This window comes from Aethalodelphis obliquidens, unplaced genomic scaffold (assembly GCF_003676395.1).
Source record: "Aethalodelphis obliquidens isolate GAN/ISIS:26980383/991018 unplaced genomic scaffold, ASM367639v1 scaffold13, whole genome shotgun sequence".
In the NCBI taxonomy this organism is placed as follows: Eukaryota; Metazoa; Chordata; class Mammalia; order Artiodactyla; family Delphinidae; genus Aethalodelphis; species Aethalodelphis obliquidens.
The window spans coordinates 12730769-12745346 of record NW_020837957.1 but is presented as its reverse complement, the minus strand read 5'-3'; the positions used below and the strand labels follow the sequence as shown (position 1 = coordinate 12745346).

General features: G+C 37.0%; 1 protein-coding gene across 1 annotated transcript in view; it reads right to left on the bottom strand.

Annotated features, from left to right (window-relative positions):
• MSH4 (mutS homolog 4) overlaps positions 1 to 14578 on the bottom strand; it is a 97603-nt gene that overhangs the window by 5465 nt on the left and 77560 nt on the right. The window contains exons 16-18 of the mRNA XM_027114100.1: positions 13621 to 13739; positions 12205 to 12333; positions 1235 to 1409 (exon numbers count right to left, since the gene is read on the bottom strand). Of these exons, the coding sequence (XP_026969901.1) occupies positions 1235 to 1409; positions 12205 to 12333; positions 13621 to 13739 (423 nt within the window). The remainder of the gene's footprint in view (positions 1 to 1234; positions 1410 to 12204; positions 12334 to 13620; positions 13740 to 14578) is intronic.

Genomic DNA, 14578 nt, shown 5'->3' with positions numbered 1-14578 from the left:
AATTCTCAAAATTAAGTTTCCCTAAGTTCTGGCTGACAACTTACCAATTATGAGATTTAATTACTTGCTAAGACATGTAAGACAAATTAGAATATCAATTACCTCTGAAGATACCTCTGAGATAGCAGAAAACATGATAGGGAAAGGAAAAGAGGTAATAAAAAAATCAAATGGTAGTAATAACATTGAAATTCCAACTACAAATTCAGTTGGTTTATAGGTCAAAGGAAATAACAGGTTTTTCAGGGTAGAAGAAAGTGTAGTCAGAGATAAGCCTACAGCTGAATATTCATCTATCTAGCGGATCAACGAGGGAAGAATTTCTCTGAAGACATAATGGTAGGTGACTACTCTTCATGCAAATTCAAATACCAACTAGTATTCTCATGTTCCCAGATTTTTATTGTGTAAATGCCTTACAGACTTTCTACTTTGTGCTAATAGTTTATTTATTGCTTTAGAGGCAACAGAAGCAACACTAACATTTATTTAGAAGTTACTAATTGCTAGGCACTATGCTAGGCAGTTTGTATTTGATAATTCATTTAATCTTCAGAAATCCACATATATCACCATTTAATAGATGAAACTGAGACTTACAAAGATTAAACATCTGATACAAATTAAGTTATCCATTTGATTTTCCCATTTCAAATAGCAAAACAAAGATGCTATTTTTACCCTCACAAATGTCACATTCATAGCTAAAATAAGTTTTGGAACTTTATGTGTAAAATTCAACTGAAAATTCCCTCAATCTGTGCCACTTTACATGTCACAAAATGATTTAGATAGAAAATATCTAACCCAGTTTATGAACACACATAATTTGGTAATACATTCCATTTTAAGACTTAAGATTTAGTTATCAAGTTCCCTGAATCTGAAAACAGAGGGATGCTGTTACTGAAAGAGTATCTAAGAAATACATAATTTTCAATTCATTATATAACTTGCAAATATAAACTAATTACATTTTTCTAAGGATAGAAACTATACTTCTGGGACTTTCATGTATTATAATTCTACATAGTTACTGTTAACATGTTTTAAAATAAGCTTAATATATATAAAATGTGAGTTTGACATAGAAAATACAGTCTTAGATCATATAAGCACTCAAAAGAATGAAAAGGAAAGTTGCTTAGACTGACAGTCAAGTAAAGAGAAGAAAGTTTGTCTTACAAGAATATGTAGTGTTTCAGTGTATATATATAATTTCTATATGCAATACCATAATTTTTTTCTTCTGTAAGTCCCTTAGAAAGTTTGTAGGTATACAAGATTGCTTCTTTATTTCTTGAGGTGTTCTTTACATGTTGAACTTCAAAATGCACATTTTCTACATTAGGATATAGAACATCTATATGGCATAGTTCCAGGAAATGTGTAGCGAACAGTGTAAATGCCTAGAATATACAACAATGAATATCAGTATTTTTAAATGAACTAGAAAATTTTATTTTAACTATTTAAACATAAATTTTTAGTTTAACCTTCTAAGTAGCTTAGCAGAAATGTAGAAATGAAACTGATGAACTTTGACGCTAACATGGTCAATTCATCTTAAAATGTTTTGAAATTTTATATTCAATGAAGAAAAACTATTTATTATGATTACACACACACGTATGTTACGCTATGGGAAAGAGAACAAATGCAAAAATCCTAAAAAAAGAAACCTGAAGATATTGAAAGGATGAAGTTTACCAGAAATAAAGCTACTAACTGAGGTAATCATTTATTAGAGAAGTAATCCACAAATGAAATAATAAAATTTCCCTCAACTTTTAAAAACCTTTACTTTAAAACTAGCTTCCTTCCATATAAGTAGTTTTGGGAAAGTGAAATCAATGGATTGTCTTAGGTATTTGAAATTGCAAAGGTTTTTGCTTTTATATTTGCATTGTGTTTGGGATAGGTACTTAAGGGGAAAAAAGGTTGAGGACACTGCTTAGTACAATGATTCTTAAACTTTAGTAATCCCCTGGAGAGCTTGTTAAAGATGCAAATTCTTGGTGCTTATCCCGCTCACATTCTAACAATCAGCAGTGTAATTTAGGGCCCCAGGGAACTGCATTTTCCCTAAGTACTTTAGGTGATTTTGATGGAGATGGTTCAAGTGACTTTTGACCAGCGCAGTGGCTTCCTGCCCAGAGTTACTGAAGCAGAAGGAGATATGACTCTAACTTGTTATGTTTTAAGATACAAGTGAGAAACTAAATAGGTGATTAGTGGAAATTTTAAATATTAAGACATTAAAAAGAAAATATCTGACTGGCAAATGGCTATCAACTATGGAAAGGGGGTAGCAGAGGGAGGAATGGTTTTGTATATGACAGAAAAATAATAAATCTCAAAAACTACTAAACAAACCAAAAGGTGGTATAAAACAAACCAAATTTACAAAGCAACAGGAAAATATTTAGAAACCCAGTAAACTATCAATATTTAGAGACCATGTTCATAATAACAATAACATGCTCAAATTTTATATATCAAATCAATCTATTCTAGTAACTCTGTAAACTCTATTTCGGGTTAATTAGACTTAACGAATAATTATTCAGGACCTTTATATTGCAAGGATTGTGCTAGGCACTAAAGATACTAGATTAGAAATTAGGCTCCTTAAAAGTAAGTAGCGGGCTTCCCTGGTGGCGCAGTGGTTGAGAGTCCGCCTGCCGATGCAGGGGACGCGGGTTCATGCCCCGGTCCAGGAAGATCCCACGTGACGCGGAGCGGCTGGGCCCGTGAGCCATGGCCGCTGAGCCTGCGCGTCCGGAGCCTGCGCGTCCGGAGCCTGTGCTCCGCAATGGGAGAGGCCACAACAGTGAGAGGCCCGCGTACCGCAAAAAAAAAAAAAAAAAAGTAAGTAGCAATAATTATATTTTTACTATCAAGCCAGCTGCTTCAGGATGGTGGGGAACATGATAAGACAAGTGAATTCCATGGACACGGGCCCACTGCTGCATTGCATTTGTTAGGAAGTGAGTTCCTTAATCAGAAGCAATTCTGCAATTCTGTGTGGAATGCTGTGATGGTGGATAAAGCATTCTGTTAAGTTCATGGATGGTAGTTTTTGCAGAAGCCACATATGCAGGGAAGGCAACTCTGTATCCACAGTAAGTATCTAGTCCAGTAAGAACAAGTTGCTGCCCTTTTCGTGATGGAAGTGGTCCAACATAATCAACCTGCCACCAGGCAGCTGGCTAATCATCTTGGGGAATGGTGCTGTATCAGAGGCTCAGTGCAGACTGGGCAGGTTGGCCATGGTGAGTGGAAATTTATTTTGCTGAGCCCATACACAACCTCCATCCATGCTACCATGGCCACTTTGTTCATGAGCCCCGTGGGTGATGGCAGGGGTGGCTGGGGAAAGAGGCCGACTGATATCCACAGAACAGGTCATCCTATCCAGTTGATTATTAAAATCCTCCTCTCCTGAGGCCACTCTTTGGTAAGTATTCACATGGGACACAAATATATTTCCATTTTTTTGCTTATTCAGAGAGATTTATCCACATCCCTCTTCCCCAAACATCCTTGTCACCAATTTTCCAAAAATATTCCTTCCAAGTCTCAGCCATACCATTGGCTATACAGCCCATGAATTGATATATAATCACACAACCGGCCATTTCTCCTCACAAGCAAAATAACAACCAGGTACAATGCTTCAAGTTCTGCCCAGTCAGACAATTTTCCTTCACCAGTGTTCTTCAGGGACTATAAAGGGACTATAGTGCTAGAGCTGTCCACTTTTGGGTAGCACCTGAATATCATACAAAACGATCTGTAAACAAGGTAAGTCTTCTCTTCCCCTGTCAACTCGCTATAAGGCCACAGGTACAAGGTGAAAGAAAGTAGTTTAGTAGGAGTGGGGACCATGAGTACTTGGGCCATGCCTTCGTGTAACTTACTTGTGCCTTCAGGGACTTCTCAGGCCCAATCATGTATATACCCCTTCCATTTGATGATGGAGTGCTGCTGTGCATGCCCAACGTTATGGCTGGTGGATCAGATAACACCCAGCTCATGATGGGCAGCTCAGGTCACATGGTAACTTGGTGGCCCGTGGTTAATCATTGTGTCTCTCTACTAAGGCACAGTAGCAGGCCATGAGCTGTTTCTCAAAAGGACAGTAGTTATCTACAGAGGATGGCAGGGCTTTGGGCTTTGCTCCAAAATCCTAATGCCCTGTGCTACAAGTCACCTACAAAGGGCCTGCCAAAGGGGCCAAATAGCATCTCTTATCTGTCACTGATACTTCAAACGCTATTGGACCTGCTTGATCATATGGTCTAAGTAGCAGAGCAGCTTCCAATGCTGAACCTGTTGCAGAGCCTCCTCCCACTCTGAGCCCCATGCAAAACTAGCAGTATTCAGGTCACTTGGTAAATGGGCTGGAGTAACACATCCAAATGAGAAATAGGTTGTTTCTAAAATCCAAAGAAGCCGACGATATATTTTGCCTCTTTTTAGCTGTAGGACAGGCCAGGTGTAACAACTTATATTTCACCTTAGAAGGGATAACTCAACATGCCCCATGTCACTGGACTCCTAGAAATTTCACTGAGGTAGAAGGCCCCTATACTTTTTCCTTTTACATTTTTTAAAAATTGAAGTATAGTTAATTTACAATATTGTGTTAGTTTTAATTGTATAGCAAAGTGATTGAGTTATACATATATGTATATTCTTTTCCAGATTGTTTTCTATTATAGGTTATTATAAGATATTGAGTATACTTCCCTGTGCTATGCAGGAGGTCCTTGTTGTTTACCTATTTTATATACAGTAGCATATATATGTTAATCCTAAACTCCTGATTTATGTCTCCCCCAACCCCTGCTATCCCTTTGGTAACCATAAGTTTGTTTTCTATGTCTGTGAGTCTATTTCTGTTTTGTAAATAAGTTCATTTGTATCATTTTGTTTAGATTCCACATGTGAGTGATATCATATGATACTTGTCTTTCTCTGACTTACTTCACTTAATATGATAATCTCTAGGTCCATCCATGTTGCTGCAAATGGCATTATTTCATTCTTTTTTATGGTTGAGTAGTATTCCAGTGTGTGTGTGTGTGTGTGTATGTGTGTGTACACACACACATACACACACACACACACACACACACACATACCACATCTTCTCTAGCCATTCATCTGTCTATGGACATTTAGGTTGCTCCCATGCCTTGGCTATTGTATATAGTGCTGCTATGAATACTGGGGTGCCTGTATCTTTTCAAATTATAGTTTTCTCTGGATATATGCCCAGGAGTGGGATTTGGTGGATCATACAGTAGCTCTATTTTTGGTTTTTTAAGGAACCTCCATACTGTTCTCCAGAGTGGCTGCACCAATTTATATTCCCACCAACAGTGTAGGAGGGCTCCTTTTTCTCCACACCCTCTCTAGCATTTATTATTTGTAGACTTTTTAATGATGGCCATTCTGACTGGTGAGAGGTAATATCTCATTTTAGTTTTGATTTGCATTTCTCTAATAATTGGTGATACTGAGCATCTTTTCATAGATGCCTGTTGGCCATCTATATGTCTTCTTTGGGGAAGTGTCTATTTAGATCTTCTGCCCATTTTTTGATTGGGTTGTTTGTTTTTTAGATATTAAGCTGTTTGTATATTTTGGAAATTAAGCCCTTGTATGTAGCATCATTTGCAAATATTTTCTCCCATTCTGTAGATTGTCTTTTTGTTTTGTTTACGATTTCCTTTGCTGTGCAAAAACTTTTAAATTTAATTAGGTCCCATTTGTTTATTTTTGGTTTTATTTCTATTACTCTAGGAGACAGATCCAAAAAGATATTGCTGCAATTTATGTCAGAGAGTATTCTGCCTATACTTTCCTCTAGGAGTTTTATAGTCTTACATTTATGTCTTTAATCCATTTTGAATTTATTTTTGTGTATGGTGTTAGAGAATGGTCCAATTTCATTCTTTTACATGTAGCTGTCCAATTTTCCCAGTACCACTTATTGAAGAGACTGTCTTTTCTCCATTATATATTCTTGCTTCCTTTGTCATAGATTACTTGACCATAGGTGCGTGGGTTTATTTCTGGGCTTTCTATCCTGTTCCATTGATTGTTTTTTTGTGCCAGTACCATACTGTTTTAATTACTGCAGCTTTGTAGTATAGTCCAAAGTCAGGGAGGTTGATTCCTCCAGCTTCGTACTCCTTTCTCAAGATTACTTTGGCTATTTGGGGTCTTTTGTGTTTCCATACAAATTAAAAAATTCTTTGTTCTACTTATGTAAAAGATGCTATTGGTAATTTGATAGGGACTGCACTGAATCTGTAGATTGCCTTGGAGTACAGTCATTTTAACAATATTGATTCATCCAATCCAAAAACAGGGTATATCTTTCCATCTGTTTGTGTTGTCTTCAATTTCTTTCATCATCTTCTAAGTTTTCAGAGTACAGGTCTTTAGGCCCCTGTACTCTTGCTGGATTTATCTCCCCTTTCCGATACACAGATGTCTTACCAATAAGTCTAGAGTAGTTGCTACTTTGTTCTCACTAGGTCCAATCAGCATAATGTTATCAATGTAATGGACCAGTGTGATATCCTGTCGAAAGGAATCAAGATCCTTACAAACTAGATTATGACGGAGTTGGAGAGCTGATATACCCCTGAAGTTGGACAGTGAAGGGGTACTGCTGACCTTGCCAGCTGAAAGCAAACTGCTTCTGGTGATCTTTATTGACAGGTATGGAGAAAAATGCATTGGCTAGATTAATTAGCCACATACCAGGTACCACGGGATATATTAATATGCTCAAGCAATGAAATCTCATCTGGTACAAATAGCTGCAATTGCAGTCACCACCTGGTTAAGGTTACAATTATTCATTGTCATTCTCCAAGGTCCATCTGTCCTCTGCACAGGCAAAATAGATGAGTTAAATGGGAATGTGATGGGAATCACCACCCCTGCAACTTTCAAGTCCTTGATGGTGGCACTAATGTCTCCAATCTCTCTAGGAATGGGGTACTGCTTTGGGTTACTATTTTCCTACCAAGAAACAGTTCTAGTGGCTTCCATTTGCTCTCTCCTACCATAACAGTCCTCACTCCACAGGTCAGGGAACCAATGTGGGGATTTAACCAGCTGCTGAATACACATATCCCAATTATACATTCTAGAACTGGGAAAATAATCACAAGATGGGTTGCATACCCATCGGGCTCACTGTAAGATAGACCTGAGCTAAAACTCCATTGATCATCTGACTTCCATAAGCCCTACCCTGACTGGTAAACCACAGTGATGTTTTGGGTCTCTGTAATTAGAGTCAGTTCAGAGCCAGTGTCTAGTAGCCCTCAAAAAGCCTGATTATTTCCTCTTTCCCCAATGCACAGTTACCCTGGTAAAAGGCTGTAGGTCCCTTTGGAGAAAGCTGGGAGAAAAATTAACATAAAACATTTTTGGAGTGTACCAGAGTCCCTTCTCCTGGGGTCCTGGCTTCCCCTTCATTTAAGAACTTCTAGATCTGTAAACTGGCTCAGATCTAGAAACTGGCTGAGGGGCCCTGACTCTCTTTTTTATGGTTCAGGCTAGACTTTTGTTCACCTGACCTAAAACTTTTCTGCTTATACAGATCACGTACGAATTTAATAAGCTTCCTTTCTATTTCACTTCTAGGGACACCACAATCAACTAGCAAATGCCATATGACTGCCCAAGTCAAGACTAGTCTGATTGCTGCTTGGACTCTGATGTCTGTTTTGGTAACCATGCCTGTCTTGCCTTTGGTAGTAGAGTACCATCCATTGGTACATCCTGCTATGGCAAGATCCAATTACTCCCACTGTATTCAGGTTTCCTAATTCAGTGACTGCAGTTTCCACTGTAAGATATGACCTACAGAGAAGAGTGATCACAGAGCTCTTTAAGGATGTTGGGGCTCTCCTCACAAATTTATTTCTCACAGTCACGGTGAAAGGTATGTCTTCTGGACCCTTGCAGAGTAGGTGAGTAGGTCTTAAATGACAAATCCATAACATTCCAATCTCCCTAATCCTCTGAATCTTTTCCTTTACATTAAACCAAGGCAGATACAGCATTTGCAAGTCACTCACTATGGGCTACATTTTGGTTCACGTTTCAACTAACGAACCAAACATCCTGAGCTGCAACATGAAATTCAAAACCTCTGCTTAGTGAGTACATATCAATAAATTTGGCCTTATCCAACTTCATGTTCCTTCCATCATTATCCCACATCCTTAATATTCAGTTCCATACATGTTCCCCAGATTTCTATCTGTATTTATTAGAAAACTCAAGTAGTTCTTTTGAAGTGTAGTGTACCTCCTCATGGGCCACACTTCATACCTCACCTTTACGGGCCTGCTGGGACCTGAGTCTATTTATAGTTTAGAAGCATAGAAGGATGGTAAGGGTGGATCCTGAGGAGAATTAGCATTGTTTTACATGGCAACTGCCTTAGGGGAAGTCATTACAGTTTCTTCAGACAAAGCAGACTTAATCCCCTCATATGGGCTGGGGATGCTACTCACACTGAGGGTAGAGAAGCCTCTTCCACTGGCAAAGAAGACTCATTAGAACTTAGAGGTTCAATGTCCCCAGCTTTATTAGAGTCTTCCCACATGTCTCCACTCCAACCTTCAGGATCCTATTCCTTGCCAATCAATGTTTTGACTTTAAAAATAGAGTCGCTACTATGTGGCTGGGAGTTCAACTTGCACTGTAATTCAGCCAGTCAAAGAATGAGACTCTGGGTTTGATTTTCAGTAACCTCAGGCTATAGGAGATAAGAGTCTCCTTCAGGACATACATAGAAGCTTTCAGGTCATTTAGGCACGGACTTACTCAGGAATTTGAATTCCTGAACTCATCTTTTCTTTCCCCACTTTGTTCAGCAAATTAGAAGCAACCAGCCAATCTCATTATATTTGTTAGTTTGCCAAAAACGTTTGAAAGTATCATATACACAGTTACCCAGCTCCTTGCTTCTTATAAGTGGTTGATTAAGAATATCCAATGGTGGGACTTTTGTGGTGGCACAGTAGTTAAGAATCCACCTGGCAATGCAGGCGACACGGGTTCGAGCCCTGGTCTAGGAAGATCCCACATGCCACGGATCAACTAAGCCTGTGCACCACAACTACTAAGCCTGTGCTCTAGAGCCCGTGAGCCACAACTACCGAGCCTGCGTGCCACAACTACTGAAGCCCGCGTGCCTAAAGCCCGTGCTCCGCAACAAGAGAAGCCGCTACAATGAGAAGCCTGCACACCACAGTGAAGAGTAGCCCCCACTTGCTGCAACTAGAGAAAGCCTGTGTGCAGCAACAAAGACCCAATGCAGCCAAAAATAAATAAATAAATAATTTAAAAAATTAAAAAAAAAGAATATCCAATGGTGATATCTTGCATATTTCTATTGCTAGATCACACTATGGACTACCAGTGCTTTCTTTACTACTGGAAATAGAGTCATTAGTATCTTTAAATCTAATTAGCTTAGAAAATCGATTCTAGAAACTCCAGAACTAACTCAAAACATTCATCCTTAAAATTCTGTTCCCCTAGAACCACTCTTGATATTAAAATCTGTATTAGTCAGGGCTCTCCAGAGAAACCAATTAATAGGATATATTTGTGTGTGTGTGTACGTGGGTGTGTGTCTGTGTCTCTGTCTGTCTGTAGAGAGAAAGAATAAGATTTATTATAAGGAATTGGCTCACATGATTATGGAGACTGACAAGTCCCCAAATCTGCAATCATCAAGCTGCAGACCCAGGAAAGCTAATGCTGTAGTTCCACTCCAAGTCCAAAGGCCTGAGAACCAGGAGGGTCAATGGTGTAGTTCTAGTCTAAATGTTAGCATGCTCAAGACCCAGAAAGAGCTGATGTTTCAGTTCCAGGCTAAAGGCAGGAAAGAACCGATGTTCAAGACTGAAGGTAGTCAGGCAGGAGTTTCCTCCTACTCCAAGGGGTCAATCTTTTCATTCTATTCAGGCCTTCAACTGGGCCCCACTCAAAAGTGACTGGCTAAGGCTCACCCACATTAGAAAGGGCAATCTGCTTTACTCATTCTACCAATTCAAATTCTAATCTCATTCAGAAACACCCTCACAGATACACCCAGAAAATGTTTGACCACATGTCTGGGTACTCCATAGACCAGTCAAGCTGACATATAAAATTTAGCAACACTGTTACTAATTAGCTTTTAATCCCAATAAGTAATATATGCATCTTATTTATATGAGAAATTCTTATCGACTGAAATAGATTCAGAATTACAAAGACTAATGTTATCTATTAACATTAGTTCTGATTCATCACATATCCTTCTTTAAGTATAAAATAAGATTTTTCTCAAAAAAGAAAAGAAAAACATGAAAAATATAAAAAAAAGAAAAAAAAGAAAAAAAGATTTTTCTTATTCTATATATAATAAATCACTGTGGACTCATTTAAGGTATAGAACCTCATCTTAGGGATATTTTAAGGTACTTTAAATATAGAAAAATATTTTTATTTAAGTTTTTTCATACCAGTATATATTTTGAGTGATTATCTAAAAATATTTTACAAGTTACCTTAATAATAGAGCAAAAATCATAGTTTGTTTAACATAGTTGATTTATGAAAAAACATATCCTTTAAAGAAGTGAAATCTCAGCTAAGTAGATTTTCCATAAAGTGACTCAGATACATAGTTTACTTCATGTTGTGACATCACAGTCAATGTTATTACACATAGAGTCAATTATTGAAATGTTTTCATGTTTTGCTATTTAATTTGATTAAATTAAAGCCAAGTGACTAGTTTTGACATTATTTTTATTTCTTGATTTCCTCCTTTCATTTTGTACATCATGACTATCATATTAACTGTTCTTGCTTCCATCAGAAATGAAGAAACTATAAATGCTATGGTATGTTTTTATTAACTAAAATTGTTTAATGAGCCATTTTGTAGGTGCCTGTAAAATCCAATTGTAATGAATGTATAAAGGATACATCAAAAAAGGACTCAACACATTATTTACAATAGCCAAGGTATGGAAGCAACCTAAGTGTCCATCAACAGGAATATGGAGGGCTTCCCTGGTGGCGCAGTGGTTAAGAATCCACCGGCCAATGCAGGAGACACGGGTTCAAGCCCTGGTCCGGGAAGATCCCACATGCCATGGAGCAACTAAGCTCATGCACCACAACTACTGAGCCTGCACTCTAGAGCCTGTGGGCCACAACTACTGAGCATATGTGCCACAACTACTGAAGCCCACACACCTAGAGCCCGTGCTCCCAAAAAGGGAAGCCACCGCAATGAGAAGCCCGTGCACCACAACCAAGAGTAGCCCCCGCTCACTGCAAGCAGAGAAAAGCCCACGCGAAGCAATGAAGACCCAGTGCAGCCAAAAACAAAATAAATAAAATAAAATAAATTTATAAAAACAGATATGTGGATAAAGAATATGTGGTATATATATATACATATATATATCACACATACACACACAGTGGAAAACTACTCAGCCATTAATAAGAATGAAAAATTCTTTAATTGAAGTATAGTTGATTTACAATGTTTCAGATGTACAGCAAAAGAATATATATATATTATTTTTCAGATTCTTTTCCATTATAGGTTATTGCAAGATATTAAATATAGTTCCCCGTGCTACGGTAGGTCCTTGTTGTTTATCTATTTTGTATACAATAGTGTGTATCTGTTAATCCCTAGTTTACCCCTCCCCACTTTTCCTTGGTAACCTTATGTTTGTTTTCCATGTCTGAAAAAAGAATGACATTTTGCCATTTGCAGCCACATGGATGGACTTGGAGGGCATTATGCTAAGTGAAATAAGTCAGACAGAGAAAGACAAATACTGTATGGTATCACTTATATGTAGAATCTAAAACTACAACACAAAGTGAATAAAACAAAAAGAAACAGACTCACAGATATAGAGAACAAACTAGTGGCTACCAGTGGGAAGAGGGAAGGAGGCAGAGGCAATATATGGGCAGGGGAAAAAAGAAAAAGGGTTATTATGGGATTATATGAAATTATCTGGGTGAAACTTTTGAAAATTGTAAGGCACTGTACAATTTTAAAAATCTTTCATTCAATAAAAGAAATTTTAATAAAGGCTCAAAATTAATGTACTTAAAATAAATAGAGAAGAATACCTTTAAGCTCAGCAGATATTCACAAACAGCGTAACAAATGCCAATACCTTCTTCTGTATTAGTACCTCTGCCAAGTTCATCAATTAATATGAGTGATTTGTCATTAGCATTATGTAGAATATATGCTATCTGAAAATATAATTTCAGTATTATTCATTGTGACCAAACAGCTGTCACTATTATAGGAAAAAATGAGGAAAAATCCATTCTCATAATTAGTTCATTTGAAATATATTTTTACAGAGAAATCCTGCTGAGCAGAAACTAACGCATTGCTTTTCTTTCTAAAAATCTCATTACTTATTAATTCCAATAGAATAAATGTATTAACAGAATACATTTTTGGAGTGTACATAAATAGTCATATGCATATGTGTATGAGACAACAGGGTAAATAAACATTATCTAAAATATTGGTATTTCAGATACAGTGAAATAAACCAATGAATTAAATGTTTAAATAAAGCACAAAGATGGTCATTTTCTTCTCTACAAATGATTAATCAATTGTTGTCATAAAACGCACGGAACTATCTCTCAAATTTATTTTACCATCTCTATAGCCAGTAAAAATGAAAAGAAAAATTTAGGGAAAAGCATCCAAGTCCATTGATTCCCAATTAAAGAAACTTAAACCCATGCCCAATAAAGACATATGACATGACACAATAGTAACCTTCATGGCCATTTTACCTTTCCATAGAACTAAGCTTCTTGAGAGCTAGGACCACTTAAAAATACGCCTCAAACACCTAGTATATTGCTATATTCTCCCATATATAGTCAACACATACTACATAATTATATAAATATCATATACTGTGGGCAAATAACTTTATTCTCCCGCTATCTAAAGAAAAAAAGTTATCTGCATAGTGATCCAATAACTCCTACCTACTAAAGATAGCCCAAGAGCTGTACTGAATTCCTTTAGCCCTTCAAGCTTACTTGACATTTGCTCAGATCAAAAATAGGTGATGATACGTACTTTGTTAGAGGAAGTGAAAATTCTACAAGAGCACAGAAGTGGATGATTTTTAAAAGCCTTTTAACACAGTGATCTTTTATTTTAAAACCAAGCTTAACAGGAACAATAGATATTATGCAAAGTGTTCCTGAATAGGTCATTGTTTTCTGAAGTCTTTTATATATTTCACACAAAAACATGAATGCGCATTTTTATCACTCAATAATACTAGCTTTTTCTTTAAAGCTGTATTTTTCATTAAAACATTTGCTTCCATTTCCACATAAGACAGAAATTAGGAAGCTGTCTTTGACTGCCCTCTGGCTCTTGTAGAGGAGTATAAACACATCTGGCATGCTTTAGTATAAGACTACTTTCTTATGTTATAACTGACCATTAATAGGAGAATTCAATATGCTTTTAACAGAAGAAAAGTTGAGCTTGGGTACCTCTTTCATTTCCTTCATAAATGTTGATGAATTTGTTTCAATATCATCATCAGTACTTATTCTTGTAAAAATCTGTTCAGCAATTCTAAAGGAAGCATATTCTGCTGGAACATATGATCCTATAAAATATAAGGTCAAAGTAAACTGAGATGCTTTTATAAAACATAAGTACTACTAACATTTTGCACTTTCCACCAACTCAGATTACTTACTAGCCTAAGAATTAATGTGGTGGAAAGATCACTGGGTATGGAACTAGAAGATGTGGCCCCAGCTCTGTCATTTACTGTACAAACTTGGACAGCACTTAATTCTCCCAGCTTCATCTTCCTCACATAAAAAATGGAAATACTTATCCTACCTATTGTACAGTTATTTGAAAGTTGAAAATAGATAATATATATTCAAGTATATTAGAAATGTTATAAACTTGATAAAAATTTTATATATTTAGATGATAAAGAATACTCAAAATATGTAAATCTGAAGGAAATGGTTATGAAGCTCAAGTTGATAAAATCATTATAGAAAGACATATTAGGAAATATCTGTTATTAGAAGAGCACAGAAATACCCACAATTAGAATGAATGCAAAACACTTAATTTTGTTTTTTAAGGTTAACAGCTGATCTTTATTTCTTATTTATTTTTTACATCATTATTGGAGTATAATTGCTTTACAATGGTGTGTCAGTTTCTGCTTTATACCAAAGTGAATCAGTTATACATATACATATGTTCCCATATCTCTTCCCTCTTGCGTCTCCCTCCCTCCCACCCTCCCTATCCCACCCCTCTAGGCGGTCACAAAGCACCGAGCTGATCTCCCTGTGCTATGCGCCTGCTTCCACTAGCTATCTATTTTATGTTTGGTAGTGTATATATGTCCATGACACTCTCTCACTTTGTCACAGCTTACGCTTTCCCCTCCATATATCCTCAAGTCCATTCTCTAGT